General features: G+C 41.6%; 1 protein-coding gene across 12 annotated transcripts in view; it reads left to right on the plus strand.

Moving 5' to 3' along the window:
- Positions 1-23,787, plus strand: part of SPOCK1 (SPARC (osteonectin), cwcv and kazal like domains proteoglycan 1) — an 872,143-nt gene that overhangs the window by 838,853 nt on the left and 9,503 nt on the right. For 11 of the 12 annotated variants that reach the window (XM_061617192.1, XM_061617194.1, XM_061617196.1 and 8 more), the window contains 3 exons: positions 6,142-6,363; positions 9,868-9,930; positions 21,411-21,548. In XM_061617192.1, the coding sequence (XP_061473176.1) occupies positions 6,142-6,363; positions 9,868-9,930; positions 21,411-21,548 (423 nt within the window). Of the gene's footprint in view, positions 1-6,141; positions 6,364-9,867; positions 9,931-21,410; positions 21,549-23,607; positions 23,776-23,787 lie in introns of those variants that run through there. The other variant, XM_061617197.1, reaches the window with a different exon arrangement.

Here is a 23,787-nt window from a genome sequence, read left to right on the forward strand (position 1 = left end):
CCCAGGAGGTCATTGGGCTCTGATACATCCCAAAAATCTGAATGCCCTCCAGGAACAACTGGGGAATAAATGGAAATTTTTACCATGAATTTCTCTTCCCAGGGGTTCCTGGAGGGCATTTCCCCTCCTCTTCATTCCGGTGCCATTAGTCTACTCACACTAGTTCATAGTGGCTTCTGCCAGCACCCCACATGTGGGGGGAGGTAATTAGGACCTCCCTGGGGATTTCATAGCATTATTTGATCTTTTTACTAATGTTCTGTCATTTTTCTCTGCCTAGTTCCATGGCGTTTTTTCTTTTAATGAGTTTGGACACACAGAGTTTTTCCACTGAGGGTCGAGGGGCCGTCCTTGCTCTTCCAGTCAGTCTGGAGGATGGGATGGCTCCTCCCCCTGGGTGAGGTAATTAGAAGATAGGGCCCTGCCTGTCACACCAGGGGGAGGCACTATCCCGAGAATCTGAATGCCCTTCATGACCCCCTGGGAAGAGAAATTCAAGGTAAGAATTTCCATTTATTTTCAGTAGGGTATGTGCTGTAAGAAAAATTCCCCAGATTATATAAGCAATCTTACAGGTATATACAGGGTTAGGGTAGCTTGGTCTCAAGTTGATTGGAGCTTTATATGCTAGTAACAAGACTGTGAACATGGCCTGGCTGCTGATCAACAGCCACTGCAGTTTCTTCAATACAGGTATAATGTGTGTGTCTTTCTTCCTACATTTTCTCCCAAATTTTTTAAACTGAATTTTCAAATAGTATCAATAAAACAAAAATAACAAAACAAGCACCATTACTGGTGTGTACAGAGCATACGTTCACTTTTGTAACAAGAAAATTTCAGGTCAAATGATAATCAGGCCCATGCCTTCAAATTCCTTGCACATACTCCCTCCATAAAGATGTTTGTGTTAAGGGAGGACCATAGCTGGGCCCCTGCCTATTCACATAATGAAAGACAAGAAATCAGGTTCCATCAAAGTTGTCTTGTTTAGTCACTCTACAATGTCATGTCAAGCAATCAGAGAGAGCAATAGTCCATATTCTATCCACTCACCCCTTAGTTGTAGGATGAAACTTATTCCACCCTTCCTCCCAGAAGGAGCCCAGGGCAGCAAACATTAAAAACACTCTCGTTATGTGCCTTCAAGTCGATTATGACTTATGGTACATTATAGCATATCTGAATAGCATTAAGAGCCTTTCTTGATTTGTAAATTCATGGGAAGATATGAGGCAGGAAATATTGAGAATCAAATCACTTCACTTAATCCAAAACCCCAAAAAGTTTATTTACAGGGAAACATAAGCCAAATTAAGTTCTGATCATCATATACTTTGTCATCTATTGATATCTCTTCACTGGACAACTACCAAGGAAATGTATGAACTGTGTCCATTCAAAAGTACTGTATTTGAACTGACATCAGGTGAAATAAAGCCTTCTAAGACAAGATTTTATGATCCTATATGTCCCCTATAACATCTGTGGAAGGGAATCACATAGGTTTGGGGACTCAATCCAAATCCCTCTTACGAGATCACAATGAGACCAGATCATGGGAAAATAGCTGCCCACTTTTATGAAATGAATGGTGTGGATTGGAGATTGATATATAATGGTTGATTTGCACATGAAAGCAATAACTTGATAGTAGAATTGATGAAGTTACCCAGCTTTGAATGCCTTTAACAGAAATGCAGTCTAGAAATGTCATAAATGAATGGATGAGCGTGCCCTCAGTTCTGTTGTATCCTAATTGAAGAAATGTCTGTGTTTAGAAAGTGAGTGAAACTATTACTTCTCAAAGTTATCCAGAACAAGAACCCTGGCTAACATGAGCGAGTTGAGTTTTGGGGATTTGCTGCTGTTTTTAGTTTGTTTGTTTGTTTGTGTTTGTTTGTTAATGGTTGGAACACTGTTGTTTTTATGTTTGCTTTTATATTTGTAAGTCGGTTGTAGCAACGCCTTTGTAAAAGGGAAGTAGTATTTTAAAATATTATTTTAATTTTTTGTTATATTAAACTCCAACCATGTAGGACACTGCACAAAGGAAGCATGGTACTGGGATGTTCAGGTGCTTGCTCTCAGGCCCCAGTTTCAGTTGTCTTTAGCTTGGAGGAAATCGTGTTATCTTTTCAAAATAGTTTGTAATAAAATAGCATTGATGTTTGTATTATCTGAATACGGCAGATGATTCTTCTGTGTCACAGAGAACCCACAACTAGACTTACACCTGAAGAGCCTGATTTCCAGTGTTGATGCCTTTCTTATCCTTTAATTAACCCTTAAAATAGAAATAGATTACAGCACTATTCTAGGTTTTCGGGACAATTCAGCCTGAGCGGTATGTTTTTTCCAGTTACAAAGAAGCAGCTGTAAATGGGACGACACGCAAAGTAGAAAAGTCTGATAAAAAACCTCTAAATGGAAAGGGAAATCTTCCTTTTATGCACTGTCAAGAAATGACAGCTGTTCAAAAGAGAAGATAAGTTCTTCAGTGGATTGGTCATAATCTAGCCTGGTCAAGGTGCTGAAGAGAAAAACAGAGAGGTAGAACACATTGGGTACACAAACCTGGCTTTTTTTATTTATTTTATTATTATTTAGTTGCATTTCTAAACCGCCCTATAGCTAGCAGCTTTCTGAACATTGAAGAGAAATCTTTGATAAATCATGTGTCTTGCTTGACTCTGAGGGAGGTTAAAGCAAGATGATAGGAAATGAGGTCTGGGTGGGGCATCCCAAAGAAAGACTTCCATCATGCTATGGGCTGGGGATGGGTTCTTGAAGGTGAAGAAAGTTCAGTAATTCTTCTCCTGAAGCAGAAAGTACAAGCTGAAGTTTTTAAATAGCTCTGCCTTAAAATGCATGCACACCAGCTTGTAACTTCCATCAAGGTGGGTTTGGAGAACAGTTTGTTAACACAGAATGCAGCCTTTTGCTTCAGGAGAGTGCATTACAGAAAACAAACATTTATGGCAAGAATATTACCATTTTAAGGAATGTGACAGGAGACTATTAAGGAATTTAGTGAAGAAAAATGACCCTCCATGGCGCAGAGTGGTAAGCAGCGGTAATGCAGCCGAAGCTCTGCTCACGGCCGGAGTTCGATTCCAACGGAAGGAGGAAGTCGAATCTCCGGTAAAAGGGGTCGAGGTCCACTCAGCCTTCCATCCATCCGTGGTCAGTAAAATGAGTACCCGGCATATGCTGGGGGGTAAAGAAAGGCCAGGGAAGGAACTGGCAATCCCACCCCATATATATGGTCTGCCTAGTAAACGTCGCAAAAAGAGGGGAACCCTTAAGGTGTTGACATGTGTGCGTTGTTGCGTGAAACAGCATACATTACGTTGGAGTTAAGTTGAGCAAGAAACTTCTTCAGAGCATTAGATCATGTTAAGAGTCTTTATTAAGACATTACGGCCAAAGGCAACATTACGGCAACAACGCACACACGTCAACAGGGGTTATGGGCCCAGATCCACAGCGCATTACACGGGAGTAAGTTGCTGGTCTGAATGGCAGACGGAGTTCCAGAGGGCAGCTTGATTGATTGTACCAGACGGAGGTGAGCAACATGGCTGTAAACCTGTCTGGGGGAGGCTTGCCAATGGAAAGATTGACGGAAAAGAATTATGGCAGCTGGAAGCCGAGGATGCGGGCTTTGCTGATAACAGAGGATTTATGGGACATTATAGATGGACCACCCCCGGCGGTATTGACCGCGGCCTGGAAGCGCAAAGATCAGAGGGCACAGGCGTTTATAATCTTGGCTCTATCGGATTCTCAACTGATGTGTGTGAGAGATGAGCCGTCGGCTAAACAGATGTGGGACGCGTTGCAGGATTTGTCCCAGGAATGGCAGCGGAGGCAGAAGGCGCAGAGAGCCGAGCTGATGGAAGCTGTCAGAAGCAAGGAGGAGAAAAGTGCCGAACCAGAGGAGGCAGCCGAAAGCAAACAGGATTACAAGCAGCAGCTGTTAAAGGCTTGTTATGCCTGTGGGGCTCGTGGGCATCTCCGAAGAGACTGTGCAGTCAAGCGCGACTCCAGGGACGGAGGCTTGAAGCAGGGAAGTGTGAACTTTGTTTGTAAACAGAAGTCTCAAGATTTAGCACCTATTGACTGGCTTGTCGACAGCGGGGCAAGCCATATATTAATTAAAGACAGACGTTTGTTCTATGCTTCAGAAGAAATGCAAGATTTTGTGCAACTTGCAGATGGATCACACAAAAGGGTGGAAGCCCGAGGACTGGTGAGATTTAATAAACTTGGGATAATGTCAGAATGTTTGTTTGTTCCAGAATTGGCTCATAATATTTCATCAGTTCAAAAACTGGTGACTTCTGGGTATTGTGTAACATTTGATAGAGAAAAATGTTTTGTACAGAGAAGAGGCAAAGTTGTCTGTCAGGGATTTATGACACAAGGGCAGTTTAGAATGACCATGGGTGTGAAGTGTGCTGATGCCTTGAGGTTAATGGGGCGGAAAGAGAATGACGGTCAGAGCTGTAAGAAGACAGCTGTTAAAAGCACACAGCCACAGTATTCATGTAATGCAGTCAGGCTGATGCCTGAAAGAGTGCATCGCAGCCGAGTTTACAAGCCACAGGGTAAGAGACATGGCAAACGTGCACCTAGAGCACAAGAGAATGCATATTTCAGAGCTTGGTGTCCAGAAACACAAGCGCAAACATTTACACCAGATCTTGACGTAAATCTGAAAGGCGCGAAGACAAAGAGTCTGGATTTGTCAGGAGCAAAGACAGGAGGTCTTGAATGTTTTGTGGATGCAGATCATGCAGGGGAACTGAGCAGTCGTAAGTCAACCTCTGGCATAGTTGTGATGTGGCACGGGTCATGCATTGACTGGAGCAGCAAGAAACAAAACATGGTGGCTGACATAATGACCAAGCCTTTGTGTGAGGAGAAATTTGGCAAACTGGTGACAAGGCTTGGAATGAGCCAAAGTTTGATTGAATAAAGTTCTAGCTAAATGTACAGAGATGTTCTGAAATGTACTGCAATGTACTGAGATGTAATATGGATCTGTATGATGCAATGTATTGAAATGTATTACCTTTGTATTGTAGAAATGTATTGCTGAAATGGAAAAGTTATAGATGCAATGGAAAGTATTTGCAGTCTTAATGGGAAAAAAAGGGGGTATGTTGGGCTGTGACCCATGGGCATTACTGTCTCTAGTTGTTTTCCATAAAGCCTGCAAGTTTGGAGAAGTAACTGTTATCTCTTGGCCTGAGAGTGAGCAGACATCCAAGGCCAGCGGTTGTCATGGTAACGTGAGATAGCAACTGGGAAAGTTCTAACAGAGTCTGTAAGTTGTGTCTTCTGAATATTGCCTCTGAACTGTGAGGCTGGTCTTCTGAATATTGCCTCTGAACTGTGAGGCTGTTCTTCTGCATATTGCCTCTGAACTGAGAGGTTGTCTTCTGTGTATACCTTTGGAGAGAGAGGCACCAGAAGGGGGGTGACTGAAGAAACTCTACATGTATTTACTCTTAAGCCTCTGGCCATAATGTCTTAATAAAGACTCTTAACATGCTCTAATGCTCTGAAGAAGTTTCTTGCTCAACTTAACTCCAACGTAATGTATGCTGTTTCACGCAACAACGCACACACGTCAACACGTCTGAATGAAACAGGCTTCAATGAACTGTGATACATAAACCAAAAACAGGGGAACCCTTAAGGTGCCACACCAGCAGAGGTTAAGCATAGGAAAAATTATTTATTGAAGCCCAACGCATTTTAGGTAATAACACATCCCTTTGTCAAGGGCAATCTTGTACAAGTATCAAACTGATTTCTTGTAAGTGTAGCAATAAACTGTGAACCGCCTTGCTTTTCCATTCACATTTGTGAAACAATAATTAATGGCTTCAACTCAAGAGTGTTATCCATCTCTAAGATTTACTCTGCTGTCTCTTTAGCCCATTCATTTCATTCACACTTAGTTCTGAATTGGCATAATCATGTTCCATTTTCTTACAAGTCAAGGAGGAAAGGTTAATCTGAAATCAATTTTGTCCCAGTTATCAAAGTCAATTAGTTGGGCTTCTTGTTTTCTAAGATTACTGTATATTTTGGCTCAATCTGGGTTGTTTGCTCCTGCCTTTACAGGATTTGACACCAGCATATTACCAATCTGTAAGGATTCGTTGGGCTGGATGTTCAACAAACTGGATATGAACTATGACCTTCTTCTTGACCACTCAGAGATCAATGCCATTTATCTTGATAAGTATGAGCCATGCATTAAACCACTTTTCAACTCCTGTGACTCCTTCAAAGATGGGAAGCTTTCAAACAATGAATGGTGCTACTGCTTTCAGAAGCCTGGAGGTAAGTTACAAAATTCTGTACTAGAAAATTAACTCTGCAATTGTGTATTGATGCTAAAAAATTTACACAGACACTCCCATGCAATATTAAAAGGCAAATGTATTATTAGGATTTGTATGAGAGACATCATCATGTCTCCTCCCTAATAGAGTTGGCATTGAAAATCACATCGAGGCATGCTTGATGTTCATATGCATGCTTAAGTAACTGAACACCACTGATTTTATTACTACTCCAAGCAACTGTTACCTATTGAGTGGCATTAACTACATAGATGGCCAGAGGTGCAAACATTCTGGCACCAAATAGCCACTGGCATCTAAAACGTTGAGCCTGGTGATGTGCCCCTACTGAACTTAGCAGGAAGCAAATTTATTCTCCCTCCATATGTGCTACTGTTTGCAGGATCTAGTCACTAACCACCTCATACTTCTGTAGTCCCTGTTTTTCCAGATCAATTAGTTCCCACAGCCCCAACACACTTTTAGTATCTTGGCTTACAGTGCCCTCTGCTCTTTTAAGATGAATTAGAAGTGGTTTAACAGTAGGTCTAGCCACTGCCATTTCCTTATCTTCTTTAAACCCTTCTAACCCAACTATATGCCAACAGCAGAGTGTCCAGAATGAGGTGATGACAATGTTAGAGGTGACTTGCATCATCTGTAACTTGGGAATGGCTCTTCCCCATGTGGGTGGCTGGAGGACTGGTCCTTGTTTTGAAAGGGTTTATGTAATTTGCTATGGTTAGCTTACTGTTATGTACTTACGTGCTTATGTTATGCCGCCCTGGGCTCCTACTGGGAGGACGGGCAGGATATAAATTTAATAAATAACAACAACAACAATAATTATAATTAAAATAAAAATGCTTTCCCATTTACCCCCTTTAAACATATAGCTTTGGATGTGGATGCTTCATTCTGTCTTCTTTTTGCTGTTTCAATTTAACTCCTTATCTCTTTTTTAAAAATGACGTAATGAGAACAAGGAGAGATTGAGTGGTAGTTTCATATTGTTATTTTTAGAGATATCAGCCAGATAACCCTCCATGGCTGTAAAGACAAGTTCCTCAAAATTCACTTTTCTCTTAGATTCTTATTTTTCTTTATTGTCTTTTTCTATTTCTCCCTTGGCTTTATCTCACAATTTGCTCATCCTTTCTTTCCTGTTCATATGAACTCTTGGCATAAATTTCCTTCTACTCCTGGCATCCTTTTTATCTTATTGTACACAACTCTCTCCCTTGTCATGCTCTTCTTCCCCACTTTGCTATTCTTTGTCCACAATTTTTGTTGTTGTTTCCTTTAAACATCCTCCTTTTGATACCGTCGACCATGGTATCCTTTTAGATCGCCTAGAGGGATTGGGAATAGGGGGCACTGTTTTACGATGGCTCCGTTCCTATCTCTCAGACAGGCAACAACGGGTAGCATTAGGGGATGAGTCTTCAGACCCTTGGCCTCTCAATTGTGGAGTGCCACAGGGTTCTATCCTCTCCCCTATGCTATTTAACATCTATGTAAAGCCGCTGGGGGGCATCATCAGGAGATTTGGGTTGCAGTGTCACCAATATGCGGATGACACTCAGCTCTATCTCTCGTTTAAGTCCTCACCAGAGTTGGCTGTGGATACCGTGTCCAAGTGCCTGGAATCCGTAAGTGAATGGATGGGAAGGAATAGGCTGAAACTGAACCCCGATAAGACCGAGGTATTACTCGTGGGAGACAAGAGAAGGTTGGGGGATATAGACCTGGTGTTGAATGGGGTACAGTTGCCCCTGAAAGTCCAGGTTCGCAGCCTTGGGGTCATTCTTGACTCCCAGCTGTCCATGGAGGCTCAGGTTTCGGCAGTGAGCCAGGCAGCTTGGTATCAACTTCATCTGATACGGAGACTGCAACCCTACCTTCCTTCCCACCTGCTCCCACGTGTGATACATGCCCTGGTCTCCTCTCGCTTAGACTACTGTAATGCGCTTTACGTGGGGTTACCCTTGAAAACGGTCCGGAAATTACAACTGATACAGAATGCAGCGGCTCGTTTGATTAAGAACAGCCGCCGTCGTGATCACATCACTCCGGTGTTAGAAGATCTACACTGGCTGCCAGTTGTTTACCGGGCCCAATTCAAGGTGTTGGTATTGACCTTTAAAGCCCTATACGGTTTCGGTCCAGTTTATTTGAAGGAGCACCTCCAGCATCACCAATTATGCCGCCTGACAAGATCAGCCACGCAAGACCTTCTCTCGGTCCCGCCGGTCAAAACAGCTAGGCTGGTGCGGACTAGAGAGAGGGCATTTTCGATTGTGGCCCCCACCCTCTGGAATTCCCTTCCTTTCGATCTGCGTCAAGCCCCCTCCCTGGCAGTTTTCCGCCAAGCATTGAAGACCTGGCTATTCAGGCAGGCCTACAATATCTCTGGGGTGGGTTAGTTTTAATGTTGTTTTAACTGGAAGAGGGATTTAGATAACTATTTATTGTGTTCCTCTTGTTTTTATATTGTATTTTCTTATGTTGTTGTACGTCGCCTAGAGTGGCCATTTATTCGGCCAGATAGGCGACTCAAAAATAAAATTTTACCAATTTTTTTTTCTTAGACCCAACTTCTTTCTCCCTCTATTTAGTTGCAGCAATAAAACCACAATTGCACATAAAGAAATTATTCAGTCAAGTGTGTTTCAGTCCCATTAAGAATTACATAAGCACATGATAGTCTGTGAAGGCTGCAAACCTCTTCCCACATCTTTCAATGGATCCCTTGGGGCACCCCCATACCAACAGAAGCTCCCTACCCACCCCCAGCTTCTCCCTTGATCTGTTGTCTAACCTGTGCTCTTGAACCTGTTGAGCGGAACAGAGAGCTTCCCTTCCTGCATTAGGTATGCATTTTTGCACTCAGTGCAGCAAGGTTTCAGTCTTCATGTTCATACCAGCTCTTGGTGGCATCATGTACCTGGCATCCATTTGCACACACAAAAGCCTCTGTGCCCTCTTCTCCTCATATAGACCAAGGGGTCTAGACCTACTACTCTGCTAAAAAGTTCATGTGAGGTTACATTCACATGGTGGCTTCCTTGTTCTGTTGGCTGAGGAGTAGAGTGCCCCATGTGTGCCCTGGGAAATCTAGGGCATGATTTTGGTTTGTAATCTCAGAATTGATTTGATTGCTATTAGCTTATTGCTTATGTTATTGCTTATAATGTGGAAATTAATCTTTTAGCAAGCAGTAAATTAGCATCCTGGCTTGGGATCAGGCTGATGAAGGGAAGGAAAAACTGTTTAACAATTAAAATGGCCCCCAAACACTATTTTTAAGCATAGCATGTTGTGAATTTTTTAATTAGTAAAGCTAATGGCATACATTTGTTCTGCAGTACAGTACAAGCATATGTGGATCATTCATTCCCAGGTGTGCAATAGACTACCAATGCCTGTCAATTGTGAAGCTAATCATTAGAGAATCTGTCCCTTACCATCTGGAAACTCACTCTCACATATTATGTTTTAGGTCTCCCTTGCCAGAATGAGATGAACAGAATTCAAAAGCTGGGCAAGGGGAAGAGCCTGATGGGTAAGTTGCGTTATTTTCCACTTACTCATTTAAGCCACTAATTAAAGCTTCTGTTATTGCTGTGACGTTATATGCTGTAATAGGGTCCCAAATGTGTGCTTGTGCCACTTCATGATTTCATATAACTAACAGAACATCAATCTGTGCTAAACGTGTTCTATGACATGGCATACTAAGTAACATCATGCAAAAGGGAGATTGTTTTTCCACTGAAATCTCAAATCAGATCTATCAAATTGACAGAGTGCATAAATCCAGTGTAGATTTATTTATTTATTGTTTTGCATATCCAAAGTATGATAGGCTCATTGGATCTTCCTCTCCCCTTAAGTCTAAATTGCTCTTTTAAATATGTTGTAATGATGCACATATTAAGGTAATATTAGTATGTGGAACACACAGTGCCATTTGGAAGCTGGCAAATCCATCTGTTAAAGTGTAGGTGTATAATAGCTAATAGCTTGGGATGCTATCTGGGCTTAAGGCTGTGAATTTCAATGCATTTCTCTTCCACATTAAATAATTCATAATTGAAATAAAATAATACTTCCAATAATACATAGGAAATGAATACAAACATCATTCCAAAGTAGCAATACTGAAATGCATGCATGAGTTGTAAATAATGCAAGTGGAAAAGAAAAGAAAAACAACTCATCCACAATACTTGTAGAAACAGTAAATAGCAACAGACGGGGGGGGTGTATGAGCCTTTTCTACTAGGCATTTCTTCAACTGGTATTTGTCTCTTTTCTGCAGAGATACACACAGATTTTACTATTAAGGGAGAGTGGTGCACAAAGTAAAGCTGTTCATATATTACATCTATTGGTTTCTGCATTTATAACATGTTAGAAAAATGCCCATCACCTTGATGGATGGTATGTGTAAGGAGCCAGAGTGGGGAGGCATAGAGAGGCGCTTGTGCACAAACACACATGCCATGAGATCCCTGCCATGGAGGCAGACCTGGCTACCCAGTGCCAGAGGTGATGGCCAGATTTTGCCCCTACTGCAGTTGTGTCCCCAAGTGTAATGCTTCAGTTTTCCCCATAGGAATGAATAGCAGCCATGCACTTTTACTGGAGAAAGTTAAGACGTATATTTAGGAATACCATTGGGTGGGGGATAAATCTGCCCCAACCTCAGTGAACCCAGTGACAAGATGGGAGGTAAGGGTTAAGTTTCACTCTTTTTCAACTTGCAGCCTGCTACTTCATCTCATTAGACAACAGCCTTTTTCTGTATAGCACCATTCTTTCATATGAATAGCCCCACTCATTTCTTGGTTATGCTAGAATGCTACAGAATCTTGGAACCTGGGCTTTTAGACATATTGACAATTAAAACACAAATAAAGATACTGCAGAAAGAGCTTATTTGGATCTGTGGATTCTACAGCCTTTCATATCCAGTCTATCATTTATAGTGGTTTGTTTTAAGCATTTTCACTTTTTTCCATATTTGTCACAAAAGTGACTGTATACTATAGCCAGCATGGACTTTTCGCATTCCGCAATGTTACATTGAAAATATTCCCATGCCATTTGGCTGCTTCCCATGAGCTCATTTCAAAACAAAACCCTACAAAACTTATAGTCCTGAACTCAGAAATGCTTGCTTAACAACCCTCTAGGTTTTCATGGCGATACACAAAACAGTCAGACAGAATCGAAAGTTCAAAGTGTAAAACAAGTGGGGAAAAATCTAGACCACTCTTGGACTTTTTTCTGTCAGTGGTCTCATAATTTGTTGAAATTAATTAAAAATCAGCCATGTTCACAGAATACCTATAATCCTATTGCTGACCTTGACCTTCATCTTCTGCAGTTTAAAAGTTTAAAAAATGCATGGCTGATCTTTAATTAATTTAAAAAATTAACATTGAAGTCTATTATAGCGTTGGGCATGCTCAGTAAGAACCATCAGTGTTCTAAAAGCCAGACTCACAGCTGTTTGGCTTGATTAATCAGGGAGCCACACCCATGCCAGACATTGATTTCAATTTAGACAGTCATGGCTTCCCCCAAAGAATCCTGGGAAGTGTAGTTTGTGAAGGGTGCTAAGAGATGTTAGGAGACTCCTATTCCCCTGACAGAGCTCCAGTGGCCAGAGTGGTTTAACAGTCAGCCCCTCTTTTGGGGATTGTAGCTCTGTGAGGAGAATAGGATGTCTCCTAGCAACTCTCAGCTCCTTTCACAAACTACACTTCCCAAATTCTTTGGGGGAAGCCATGACTGTCTAAAGTGAAATAAAGGTCTGGGGTGGATGTGCCCAAGGACAGCTTTGGTTTAAATTTGGGCGGGAGACTACATGTGTCTGCTGTAGAATAAAAATAATGATATTGTTCACAATGATTTCTTTTTGGAAAGGAAAGGGGCTTTCCCTCTGCCAGTGCCCACCCACCTAATCTCCTCCCCTTCTCCCTCCTCCCCCTCCCCCAGATCAGTTTCAACTTTCCTAAGCTTGATTGTACAGGAGCAAATCCCATTGAACTCAAAAAGCATGCAAATGATCAAACCTGCCCTCCACTCCTCCTCCCTCCTATCCCCTCTCTTTTTTGCCTACCCTCCCCCTTCCTGCGCCCCTCCCTCTTCATCCACATTCCCTTCCACTCCCCTCTGCCCTCCTTCCTCAGCCTTTCTCCTGCCCTCTCCTGTCCCCTCCCGGGAGTAAATCCCATTGAACTCAATAAGCATGTAAATGATCAGACCTACCTTTCCCCTCCCCCTTTCCTCTCCCTTCTTCCTCCCCTCCTCCTTCTTCCTCCTCCCCTTCCCACTTCAGCCCTCTCTTCCTCTCTCTTCCCTTCCTCCCCCATGGTCAGTTTCACCTATCCTAAGCATGATTGCAGGGGAGAAAATCCCATTTAACTCAATAAGCATGAAAATGATGAATTCATTCTCAGCAAACTTGCACAAGATCCCATTTCTTACCTCCCGGATTAAAATGCAGAGGAATTCACTAATAGCAAAAAAAAAACCCTTGTGGTTTGAGAACGTACCTATAGCCAACATATATTTCTATCAAACTTACAAATTTGTATAAATGCAAACACAATTTGGGTTGGTTTTACACAGTCCAATCCACTTCCTGTGTAGCTTGGAAGAATCTGATAACACGTGCCTCTGAGCATATGGTGAGTGGTGGCAATACCTGCAATCAGCCCAAACAACAGAAACAAGACATGTGCTGTGCTGATCTTTTTTTAGCAGGGAGGAAGCAACAATATTAAGAAAGCTGATATAGTTCAGATAGTCACTTTAAATATGTTTGATTTATTTTGCAAGTTTAGTGAAGTAAATCATTTTCTTTTGCTTCCATTTCTGTGAATATGTGAAGTACAGCAACACTTACAAAATATACACTAAAAAACTCCAAAAACAATTGTGGAATAATGTCACTGACTATTGTGCAGAATAGTCTCCACTGGACACAAGGAATGTCTCAGTTTGCACAAGATAAAACAGTGGGAGGTGAAATATATTCTAGCAAATTTGTAGGTGATCTCTATTTTTTTAATTGACCATGTCTACCTTTCCTTAAATGGAGTGGTATAAGCATAGCAGGCTGAACACATTCATCCTGGTCAGGCCAAGTTTCTTTTTTCCAACAGCTAGAGTCATTGCTTAAGTAGCAACATATTGTAATCAGTCTGATTTTACATCAAAAATTAATTTCAGATTCAACTGTTAATGCACCCAAAATAGAAATAGAATGTAACCTCCTGTTTGAAACACAAAAGGATGTCTTCACCATCATATGACATTGACCAATATAAAGGCTTTGAAATTAATGAAAATAAATTTGACACAGATTTCTAGGATGAATGAGAGAAATATAATTTTCTAGGTTAGATTGTCTGTAGAAACAGTAGTAACACAGGAAAGAAGCAAATTAAGAAGAACACCAACAAACATACAAAAATATAATTCTCTGTCTTTGGAGATGGCAGGTGTTGCCACCACTCACCATATGCTCAGAGGCACATGATATCAAATTCTTCCAAGCTACACAGGAAGTGGATTGGACTGTGAAAGACCAACCCAAATTGTGTTTGCATTTTGACAAATTTGTAGCACAGTATAATATCTCAGAGAGGAGTTCAGGTCTCCTGCTCCCTTGGTGCATTCACTGTAACTGCCCAATTTCCCTACTTTTTAAAGTTTGATAGAAATATCTGGTGGGTGTAGGTATGTTCTTAAACCGCAAGGTTTTTTTGCCTATTGGTGAATATAGTTAAGAACAAGCACCTGATCCAATGATGTGCTGTAGACACACAAGGACTCTAAGGAATGCTCAGCCTCTGGGCAAAGAGGTCTTTCCCATTAATTTCAATGGAGAGGAGTAAATTCATGGGTGCTAAGACGTTGAACGGGGGAGCCTGCTCCTACAGGAACTTGATGTGCACATCATAGGGCTTTGGAACAGGGCAAGAACCTTTCTTGATAATAAGCATCTATGTGAAAGAGAGGGCAGGGTCCGTCTGGTGAAAGGGATGGCTCCTCCCTCAGGCGAGGACACAAAAGGCCTTGGTGGATCCTGACTATTCCTTCCAGTAGGAGGCGTCATCCCTAATCAAGAATGTCATCCGTTATCCTCAGGCAAAGATCTACTGATATTTCTTTTAGCTTACCATGACAAGTCCTTTTCTCCATCAGGGTCTCCAAAATGTTCCTCCTTCTATTTAGTAAAATATTTAGGATTAAAGGAGTAAAATATTTAGAAATAGAGCACATAACCTGCAGATGTGCATTTAAAATGAAAGCACTGTCCTGTCACTTCCCTGTGTGTTATACAATAGAAGGTTGTCACTGATTGTCATTTTCAAAGAGCTACATATGCATATGTAGCTTTTGGAAGGAGAGGCACATCTCCTTTTCAAAGGAGAGGAAAAATCTGTTCCTAAAGAACTTACAACCTAAGTTTAAAAACAAAACTGGGAGGGGGGGGAGCTAAAATGTCAGATAGAATAATGAAGTAATTGTGAAAGAAGTAGTTGGAAAGTCAACAGCAGTCATACTCTGTGAGGGAGACACACCCCTAAGGACTAGCTTGGCCTAGAGACTGAATCTGGGAGGACGAGGAGGGGGAGGGGGAGGAGGGGGAGGGGGAGGAGGACAATGGCAAAGAATCCAAGACATTTATGACATATGGGATATGTGCAGAGGGATCATCTATATGCTTTAATGACTGGAGTCTCTAAACAGAGAAACTTTATATGACTCCTAGGAATTCTTGTTGAAGGTGAGACAACACAGTGTTCATAGAATCATAAATTATAGAATAGTAGAGTTGGAAGGGGTCTATAAGGCCATCAAGTCCAACCCCCTGCTCAATGCAGGCATCCAAATCAAAGCATTCCCAACAGATCCAAATCGAAGCACTCTCAACAGATGGCTGTCCAGCTGCCTCTTGAATACCTCCTGTGTCGGAGAGCCCACTACCTCTCTAGGTAATTGGTTCCATTGTCATATGGCTCTAACAGTTAGGAAGTTTTTCCTGATGTCCAGTCAAAATCTGGTTTCCTGCAACTTAAGCCCATTATTCTGTGTCCTGCGCTCTGGGACGATTGAGAAGAGATCCCGGCCCTCCTCTATGTGACAACCTTTCATGTACTTGAAGAGTGCTATCATATCTCCCCTCAGTCTTCTCTTCTCCAGTCTCAACATGCCCAGTTCTTTCAGTCCTTTGGCAACTCAAAGTGTTGCCAAGTGTTGGCAGGGCATGTTTTGCCCCCTCAACAATGTTATTCCCACATGTGTTTCCACTCCCTGCAGGGATACCTTTGGAGGTGATTACTCTGATCCATGTGTCTGGGGGCAGGTTTTGTTTTTACTCAGTTGTGCTTCCAATAGCAACCCATTCACTTTGTACAAAATAGCAGAATCATTTAAGGACTGAGTTGGTGCCGGCTATATCATCCCACCTCCTTACCTGCAGGTACCTCCCCCCCTAAAAAGGACTTATAATGAAAATAATGTAGGAACATGTTCTGTGCTATGATTAGAAGCTACATTAAGCCCATATTCTTGTATGAGGCACTCCCATTATTTATGAGACCAAATTTATTCATCCATATAGCCCAAGGGCTATTTTTTTAATGGCCATTTGCAACAAATTGGCAAACTCGTAACTAATGCATCCATGATATTATACCTAAGTGAGTTGCGGTTATAGCTGTCATCACCCCTGAACCTGGATCCTTACACTACAGTTTGTGTTATTCCGGGGTGGGGGAGAAACATTGTTCGCCTCCCCTTGAGCTATCCTATCCTGAAGATGCAGTTCTCATACATTCCTTAAACTTATTTCTCAGACCCATCCCTTGCACAGTACAGAAGTCAGCACCTGCAAAATCAGACAAGGGCAAAATCAGACAAGGGCCAGCTCTTCAAGAAGGTGGGGTCAGCTACAGTCTAGGTCTTGCGCCTACATAAGACATCAGATAGGCCCAGCTCTTCTACAGGCCACTGGGAGCTGCCGAGGATCACAGGCTGCCTAGTGATACCAGTATTTTTGGTCTGGAACGTCCATCAACCTGTTTCCAGTTCCACTGGGAGTCCCAAGTTCCAGCAAAACGCAATGATGGCAGCAGAGACACTTGTCATATATATGGTACTCACAGTATTTAATGTACATATAAAATAATACTCATTCAAAGTCACAAGAAATATTTTTGCAGTGCCATAATTCCAGGTGTATTGCTGAGCTTCAAGGTCAGACATGCCCATCTTCAAGAAATTACGAATGACATAACAACCCAGTGGCTGAGCATTGTTGCTGAATAAATGCTCACTTCATTTCATGTGCTAAATCAGATTGGACAGATTTTCATGCAATGTGTATATCAATCAGCATGGTGGAGTTTTTATCATTTCACACTAATAGGTACATAATAATCTCTAATGTTGCATAACCCAGTCTAGTTTGGCCCACCTGATTCTCCATTTCTTCTGCCAGAATGCATACCATTGAAGTTAATGGTGCTTGCCTGGCCTGCTTATTTATTAGATGATGCCTAGGCTGGGGCTGCACTTCTACTCATTCTTTTCACAGCATTGTTTTGGTCCTCTTGCCTCTGTTACATCAGTTTTGTAGGAGAAAGAGTCTTATGCTGTAGGCTATTGTAACCACTGCTGAAGCTATGGAATTAGGAGATGAGCAGCAGAAGCCAACTGGGACCAAGAGGAAAGAAATGACTGACAGAGCTGGGAATCTGGTGGAGGACAGAGGTTGATACAGGTATAAGAAGGAAGATAGGTAAAAAGGATCCACATGCCCTAGGAATACTGGAACTGACTTCAGGGCAATAGGGTTCATTTTACCCAAGGTACAGAATAAAAGATGGCTCGTGACAATCTGAAGACTTTATAAAAAGGAAACTGGGCATGCATCTGAAAAACCATTATTAAATCGATGTTACAGTTAGTGTCACTTTGGCGGAGGAGAGGAGCTTCACTCAAAAGGGCAGTTTCAAGAGGAGCTGAATGCAAAACAATTTGGCTAGCATCGTTTCAGAGATGTGGGTATGGGAAAATGATAGTCAGTGCTATATTCTGACTGCCACTGCATCCTGCATTCACACTGATGGTTTCTTTCATGTGCTGAGCAATCCAAACTATAGGAAACCAGTGTAATTTACACTGGCCTAAATTAGGCTATAGTAAATTACCCCTATTCCAAACTGTTGGCTAAGCCCAGCAAAGGGAAAACAAGCCTTTAAAAGAGAGTTTGACTCATACTGGCAAAAAGGGTGGTATAACTTCTGCTGGATTGCTAGATCGTGTGACTCAGCTGAAAGGAGTTTGGAATAGGGGTAAGTCTCCTCTGTCCTGTCCCTGCCATTCCTCTTTTTCAAGAACCAGCTTTGGCTGAGGCCCAGCTGAGAAGGGATGAAGAACTCACACCGGGATGGGGGACTTAAGCTGGCATAACCCCAGCTGAGCCCAGGGTCAGACAGCTCAGCCAGAGATCTACCTATTCCAACCCCTCCCCCATCCCAGTAAATCTCGGGTTTGGATTGCTCCCTAAATGTTTTAGGCCGTTTCTTTAACACACTTGGAAAGGCAAAGTTTAAAAGATGTGATTTCCACTACCACTACCACTAAGGTTAGATCAGGTGCAGTGGAAGATTAATGGTTCAGGTATTTCTAAATTACATTTGTAACATTTTTAAATTGGGTACCCTGTTTAATATCTGCAGTGGTTTAGATGGAAAATGTGTTGACTTCCAATGTATTATATATAAAGAGAGAGACAGCCAGTGTGGTGTAATGGTTAGAGTGTTGGACTACTATCTGGGAGACCAGGGTTCAAATCCCCACACAGCCATGAAGCTCACTGGGTGACCTTGGGCCAGTCACTGCCTCTCAGCCTCAAAGGGAGGCAATGGTAAACCCCCTCTGAATACTGCTTACCATGAAAACCCTATTCACAGGGTCGCCATAAGTCGGAATTGACTTGAAGGCAGTCCATTTCCATTTTTCATATATATTCATTTCCCATGTGTGTATCTTTTATGCAAATAGTATCATGGCATTAAAGCAATGAATTTTCTTTCATTTCCCCCGCCATATGAAATGGAGTAGAAATAGCCCTTTTGACATATGTGCACACTCTTCAGAGATGCTTCTATCTGCAGAACTGGTGAAGGATGCCTTTTCTTTATTTCTTTATTTTGAGTAGCAAATCAAGTAGTATCTCTCTGACAAAGGGCTGAGGTATTTTTTCAGATATAACCAGACCCAATAAAAGGCTGCTTTTCTGCATCTGAACCTGAAGCAAACTGTAGACAATGGAGAATACTGTATAGGCATCCATAGGGGATTCATCTAACTGATCTTCAGGAAGAAGTGGTTTGTATTGCATATCTGTGTTCAAGTGCATTTGCATTAAATCTGCTGAAATTTATGGCAGAAATAAATCAGCTTTCTTAAGATAAAAATGCCGTTCCCACTATATGTGGGGGTGCCTTTGCCTTCACCCCACCTCCTAGCACAAGGAAGACTCGGGTGGTTTAGCCCGAAGGAGGAGGGAGGTCACATGGAGCCTTTGGGCCAATTGAGGTGGGGCGGGGAGATTTCCTTTTAAGCAGTCCCTGCCCTCAGCTCTTCCTCTTCTGCATTTGCTGCACCTGCCCCCCTTTCAGCATGAGCTTGGCTAGTCGCAGTTTAGGGGCTGGGTAGGCATTTTTGGGGGGGAGGTGCTTTTAGCCTCCCTTTTGTTTTGCCTACTCAATGCTGTGGGGTTCAATTCAATTGGCTTTTTAGACGGACGAGGTGGCTAGCCAATTGGCATGGTGTTTGGCCAGGTGAGGAGGTTGGGGGTTTATCATGAGTTTACTGTGGCAGTTATGGGATTACGGGCACCATTTGGGGATCTCCCAGTGCTTCATGCATGGGATTTACCAGGGGGTGCCCCTGGGGCCTATCTTGCACTTTAAGTGGACGATGGGGCCAGGTGGCACAGGCACGGGGTGCCCACCCAAGGCTAGCCTAGCAAGGAGGGAGGTATTTTATCCCTATCCTTGGCTGAGGACCACAGCCTATGGCTGGAGACATGCCCAGGGGTCTGGTGGGCAGATTACCCACCAGAACTAGGTTTGACTTCACCTGCCCAATCTGAGTTTAATTGGTTAATTAGGTTTGGTTTGGTCTGCAGGTTCTCCAAGTTCAATGTTATATTTTAATAAATATAACATTTACCTAACTCCTGTGTCTTGAGTCTTTCTTGGGGGTGTGGGGGCAATGACTGCTTGGGTGAAGAACTATAATGATATACAAAACTAGCTCATGTCAGTATGTTTCTTATAATATGAAGGCACATTCATTTTTCTTTCTTTCTTTGGCTTGGTCTCTGTGGCCTGGAACCTCTTGTGAATAGTTTCAGCAATAGTGTATATTTAAGATTGGAAGTACCTACCAGGGATAATTTATCCTCATATTGTATGATATATATGTTAAGGTGAAAGTAAGTTGAATGGTTAATGTGTGTAACAACTGGCCATTGTGCACATTCACTAGGCCTCCTGGAGAATGTGCATATAATCCTTCCATGAAGAGCAAATTGTGCACAATTCCCGGTCAATGTATATAATTTCCAACAAGCCTTGGGGAATGTGGATATCTCAACTTTATCTTGTATATTCTCTAGGCAATATGCATAGTCTCCAAGAAATATGCTTTTTTCCCTATTTTTCATACAGTACAGAACTGTGCAGTCTGCACTCCCCAGGCAGCTTCTGGCTCACTGCCTAATTTTACATGGCCCACAACAGACCCTCCCAATGATCAGCCAAGCAGCAGGAAGATGGGGGTGTTTGTGTCTCTAAACAAAGATCAATGTTTTTCTGCAGTCCAACCCTCTTTTTACCACTCTCAGCTGTTTCCCAATCAGCTGAACAGCACAAGGCAGATTGCAGGGAGAGGAGTTTTAAATCATCCCTCCCCATCCCATGATTCTAGTGGAAATTGCCTTCCATGCTGTTATTAAGCATAACAAAAAAAAAATATTAATAGCAGCATGGGGACAATCACCATGGAATCACAGGGAAGAGAAAACTTAACCAGCTGGAGAAGGCTTACCCAGCAGGGGGAAAAAGGCCTAGAAGAGAAACTGTCTTCCTGGCCTATGGTGAGACAGTTGTAGGCCTCAAATCCTTCAGTTGCTCCATGTTTTGGCCTCTTCAGCCCTTCTCTGCCTGGCTTTTGGAGAAACAGTTATTGGAGTAGCCTCAAATCATTCAACTGTTCTATGTTTTGGCCTCATTCTCCATGAGGCCTGGTGAATGTGCACAATGGCCAGTTGTTATGCACATTAACTGTTCAACTTACATCCCCCTTAACATATACATTAAAAGTGAAACTTTCTCATTAGCCTTCCAAATCGTGTGTAAGTATGTATGCATGCAAATACTTTTGTTATAAGGCAGAAACATTCAGATTGCAATGATTCGTGCAGTTGGGAATGAAATAGAACACAGAATTGCGGGATGCCTGTGGTGTATATTAGTAAACCTTTCTTTTGGCTTCCTAGCATAGCAGACTTCTCCATGGCACAGGCACCATCTAATAATCTCTACTGCTGAGTAGCTATGTAGTAAAATGAATGGAGGTTATAGAGCTGTAGTTCTCAGTGGAGTACCGCAACTAATATTAGTGTGCCAAAACTTTGCTCACTCCAGGTGAACATTAGCTTTGCTAGTGTTTACACTAGCAAACTGCACTGCAGTGTGGGCAACAAATGATAAGAACTTGAACTGCAGCCCTTTTCCACAGTCTTTTCTAGGTGCTGTTTCTGTGGAAGTAGCTATTAACCAAAGAGCTATTGATTCAGGGGGAAACAGTATGTATGACAATTTCAGTGTAAACAGTCAAAGAAGACCTCTTTGAATGTCAGTGCCAGACATGTGCCAGTTTATCTTCCTGCTTAGCTCTACAATTACTATTATTGACAAGAACACAATTTGCTATCCCCAGGAGCTTTCATTCCACGGTGCAATGAGGAAGGATATTACAAAGCAACTCAGTGTCATGGAAGTACTGGGCAATGTTGGTGTGTTGATAAATATGGAAATGAGATAGCTGGCTCAAGGAAGCAAGGGACTGTTAGCTGTGGTGAGTAATGGCATACTTCTCTCAGATAAAATAAGAATTAACATTGTGTGAGGCCTCGCCTGCTCCTGCAAGGCTGACTATAAGACTACAAAATGGCAAAAGGAGAAACATATTAGCCAACATGACAAATATATTCAAGTCTTCATATCTATGATACAAATTTGCTCTTCCTGAGTTAAGCGGGACAATATGAAATTGGCAAAAAGCATCTGATCTGTTTTTTCTTGCAAGCTTAGAAACTGCAGTAGTTTGTTCTACTAAAGTAAAATATGCTGATGAGGAAGTCATGACAGATTATTTAAAAATCCAAATAATAATAATAATAATAATAAAAACATATTGCTCCCTACTACAGAAAATATAATTAAGGAGCTCTATTCACCAGGGCTGCCTTTAAAAACAAAGACTTATCTGTGATAGGGATTGCAGTAAACAAATAACTGCTGCTGTGAACCTTCCCACAAATAGTATGCAGGCACGCATGGATGGACACGCACACACACTAAATGTGCACCATGGATGGCAGTTTCTACAGCTTCTTATACAGTTCAGCTCTTCTGGTGGAGAAAATGGGTTTAAAATGAAACATCTTGGTATAAGAGAAATATGTTGCTGAAACTTTTAAAAGCCAAGTTCTATGAAAGTATAGGGATGGAAGCTAATTATATATGTATTTTTCAGTGAGTTGACCTAATTTGTACCTCTAGAACTAGTACACAGATCAGAACATAATAAGCCTTTAGATTTCACACTACTTTCAATTTTGTGATAGAATTCTTGGCTAAAAAAATGTACCAAAATGCATAAAAATACATACTGTAAAAATACTTTAGAAATGTGTATATTGAGATAAAATTGAGATATTCAAATATTTAGAAATCTCTAAAAACAAATATTTATGTATTTAAAATGCATTTTGTGATAGTATGAATTTAATACAAATGTTTGTGGATTAAAAAAAACACAAATTAATGCAGAAACAAGCCTTATGAATGAAAACATGTGAAATTGACATGTACTGTATTGGAAATAGGCTGATTTGTCCATCCCTAATTTTGATAACTGTAGATTTATTTAAATATCTGTAGCTCCTATGAAAGAAAGATCTACACATGGCATTTCTTCTTCAGAATGCAAACACGGAAAATAATTATAATGGTGTATCCCATGCCCACCACCACCACCCCCACTCAAAATACTAGAGAAAGGAAAGGTAGTAGCTTTCTAGCTTCCTTTTGGAAAACTTTTCAACATTTGTCAACAAAGAATGGAATTTCTATGTATCTGCCATGATACCTTTTATACTACAGAGAATTCTGGGGTCCATTACACAGGATCACTTTCAGTTAAACACGGTACAATTCAGGCTTGCAAGGTTGCCCAAGTGCCCCAGATCACACTTAACACACCTCTACAGGTGTATAGTGCAGGAGGAAATCAGTAGTAGTGGGAAAACTGCTTTCAGAGGTGTTGGTCTATTACTGATCTCTTTGGGCAAACCCCTAATAAGCTCCCAAGGGAACCCACTGCTTGAAAGCCAAGTTCCTAGAAATTTTGAAAAACACTGGTCTGGTAGAATTATAGAAGTATATAGTGACATCCAAATGGCAAGGAGTCAGTTTTAGTTGCGCAATAAGGCTACTTATACAAATTGCATGTGAATATTTGCCAACAATTTCACACTAGTAGGATTTATTAGTCACTTTATACAAAAATAGTCTCTAGGCAACTTACAAACAGAATAAAAATACAGCGTTACAAACTTACAACATAGAACCATATTTATCTGACCCTGGTCCCCAACAACAATGTGAAAAGCCAAAGCGATGAGCAAATCAGCCTGGTTATTTTAATGCAATAGAAATAAAACTTTCCAACAGCATCCCCTTATTTGCTTCAACTGACAGGACCACATTTCACACTAAGAGAATTTGTAGGCCAATTTACACTCCAACTTTTTCTGACAATATTGGGACAGAAGCAAATATCAGTTATGATGTTTGTGCTAGGGTTTTTTAATGAAGTACACAGTTTAACTGAGACCACCAACTCATTTCAGATATCTCTGAACACTCATCAGATGGTGGTATCTTTCAGTCACCATTGACCGGGAATGGATTTGAACCAGCAATTTAGAGATCTAAGATTCTATCTTCAGCTATTGCTTCTTCCTGAAAACATGTGGTTTTGTGGGTGCAGAAGACTGTGTATTATATTGAGAACCTGTTGTGATACTTTG

This window comes from Rhineura floridana, chromosome 3 (assembly GCF_030035675.1).
Source record: "Rhineura floridana isolate rRhiFlo1 chromosome 3, rRhiFlo1.hap2, whole genome shotgun sequence".
In the NCBI taxonomy this organism is placed as follows: domain Eukaryota; kingdom Metazoa; phylum Chordata; class Lepidosauria; order Squamata; family Rhineuridae; genus Rhineura; species Rhineura floridana.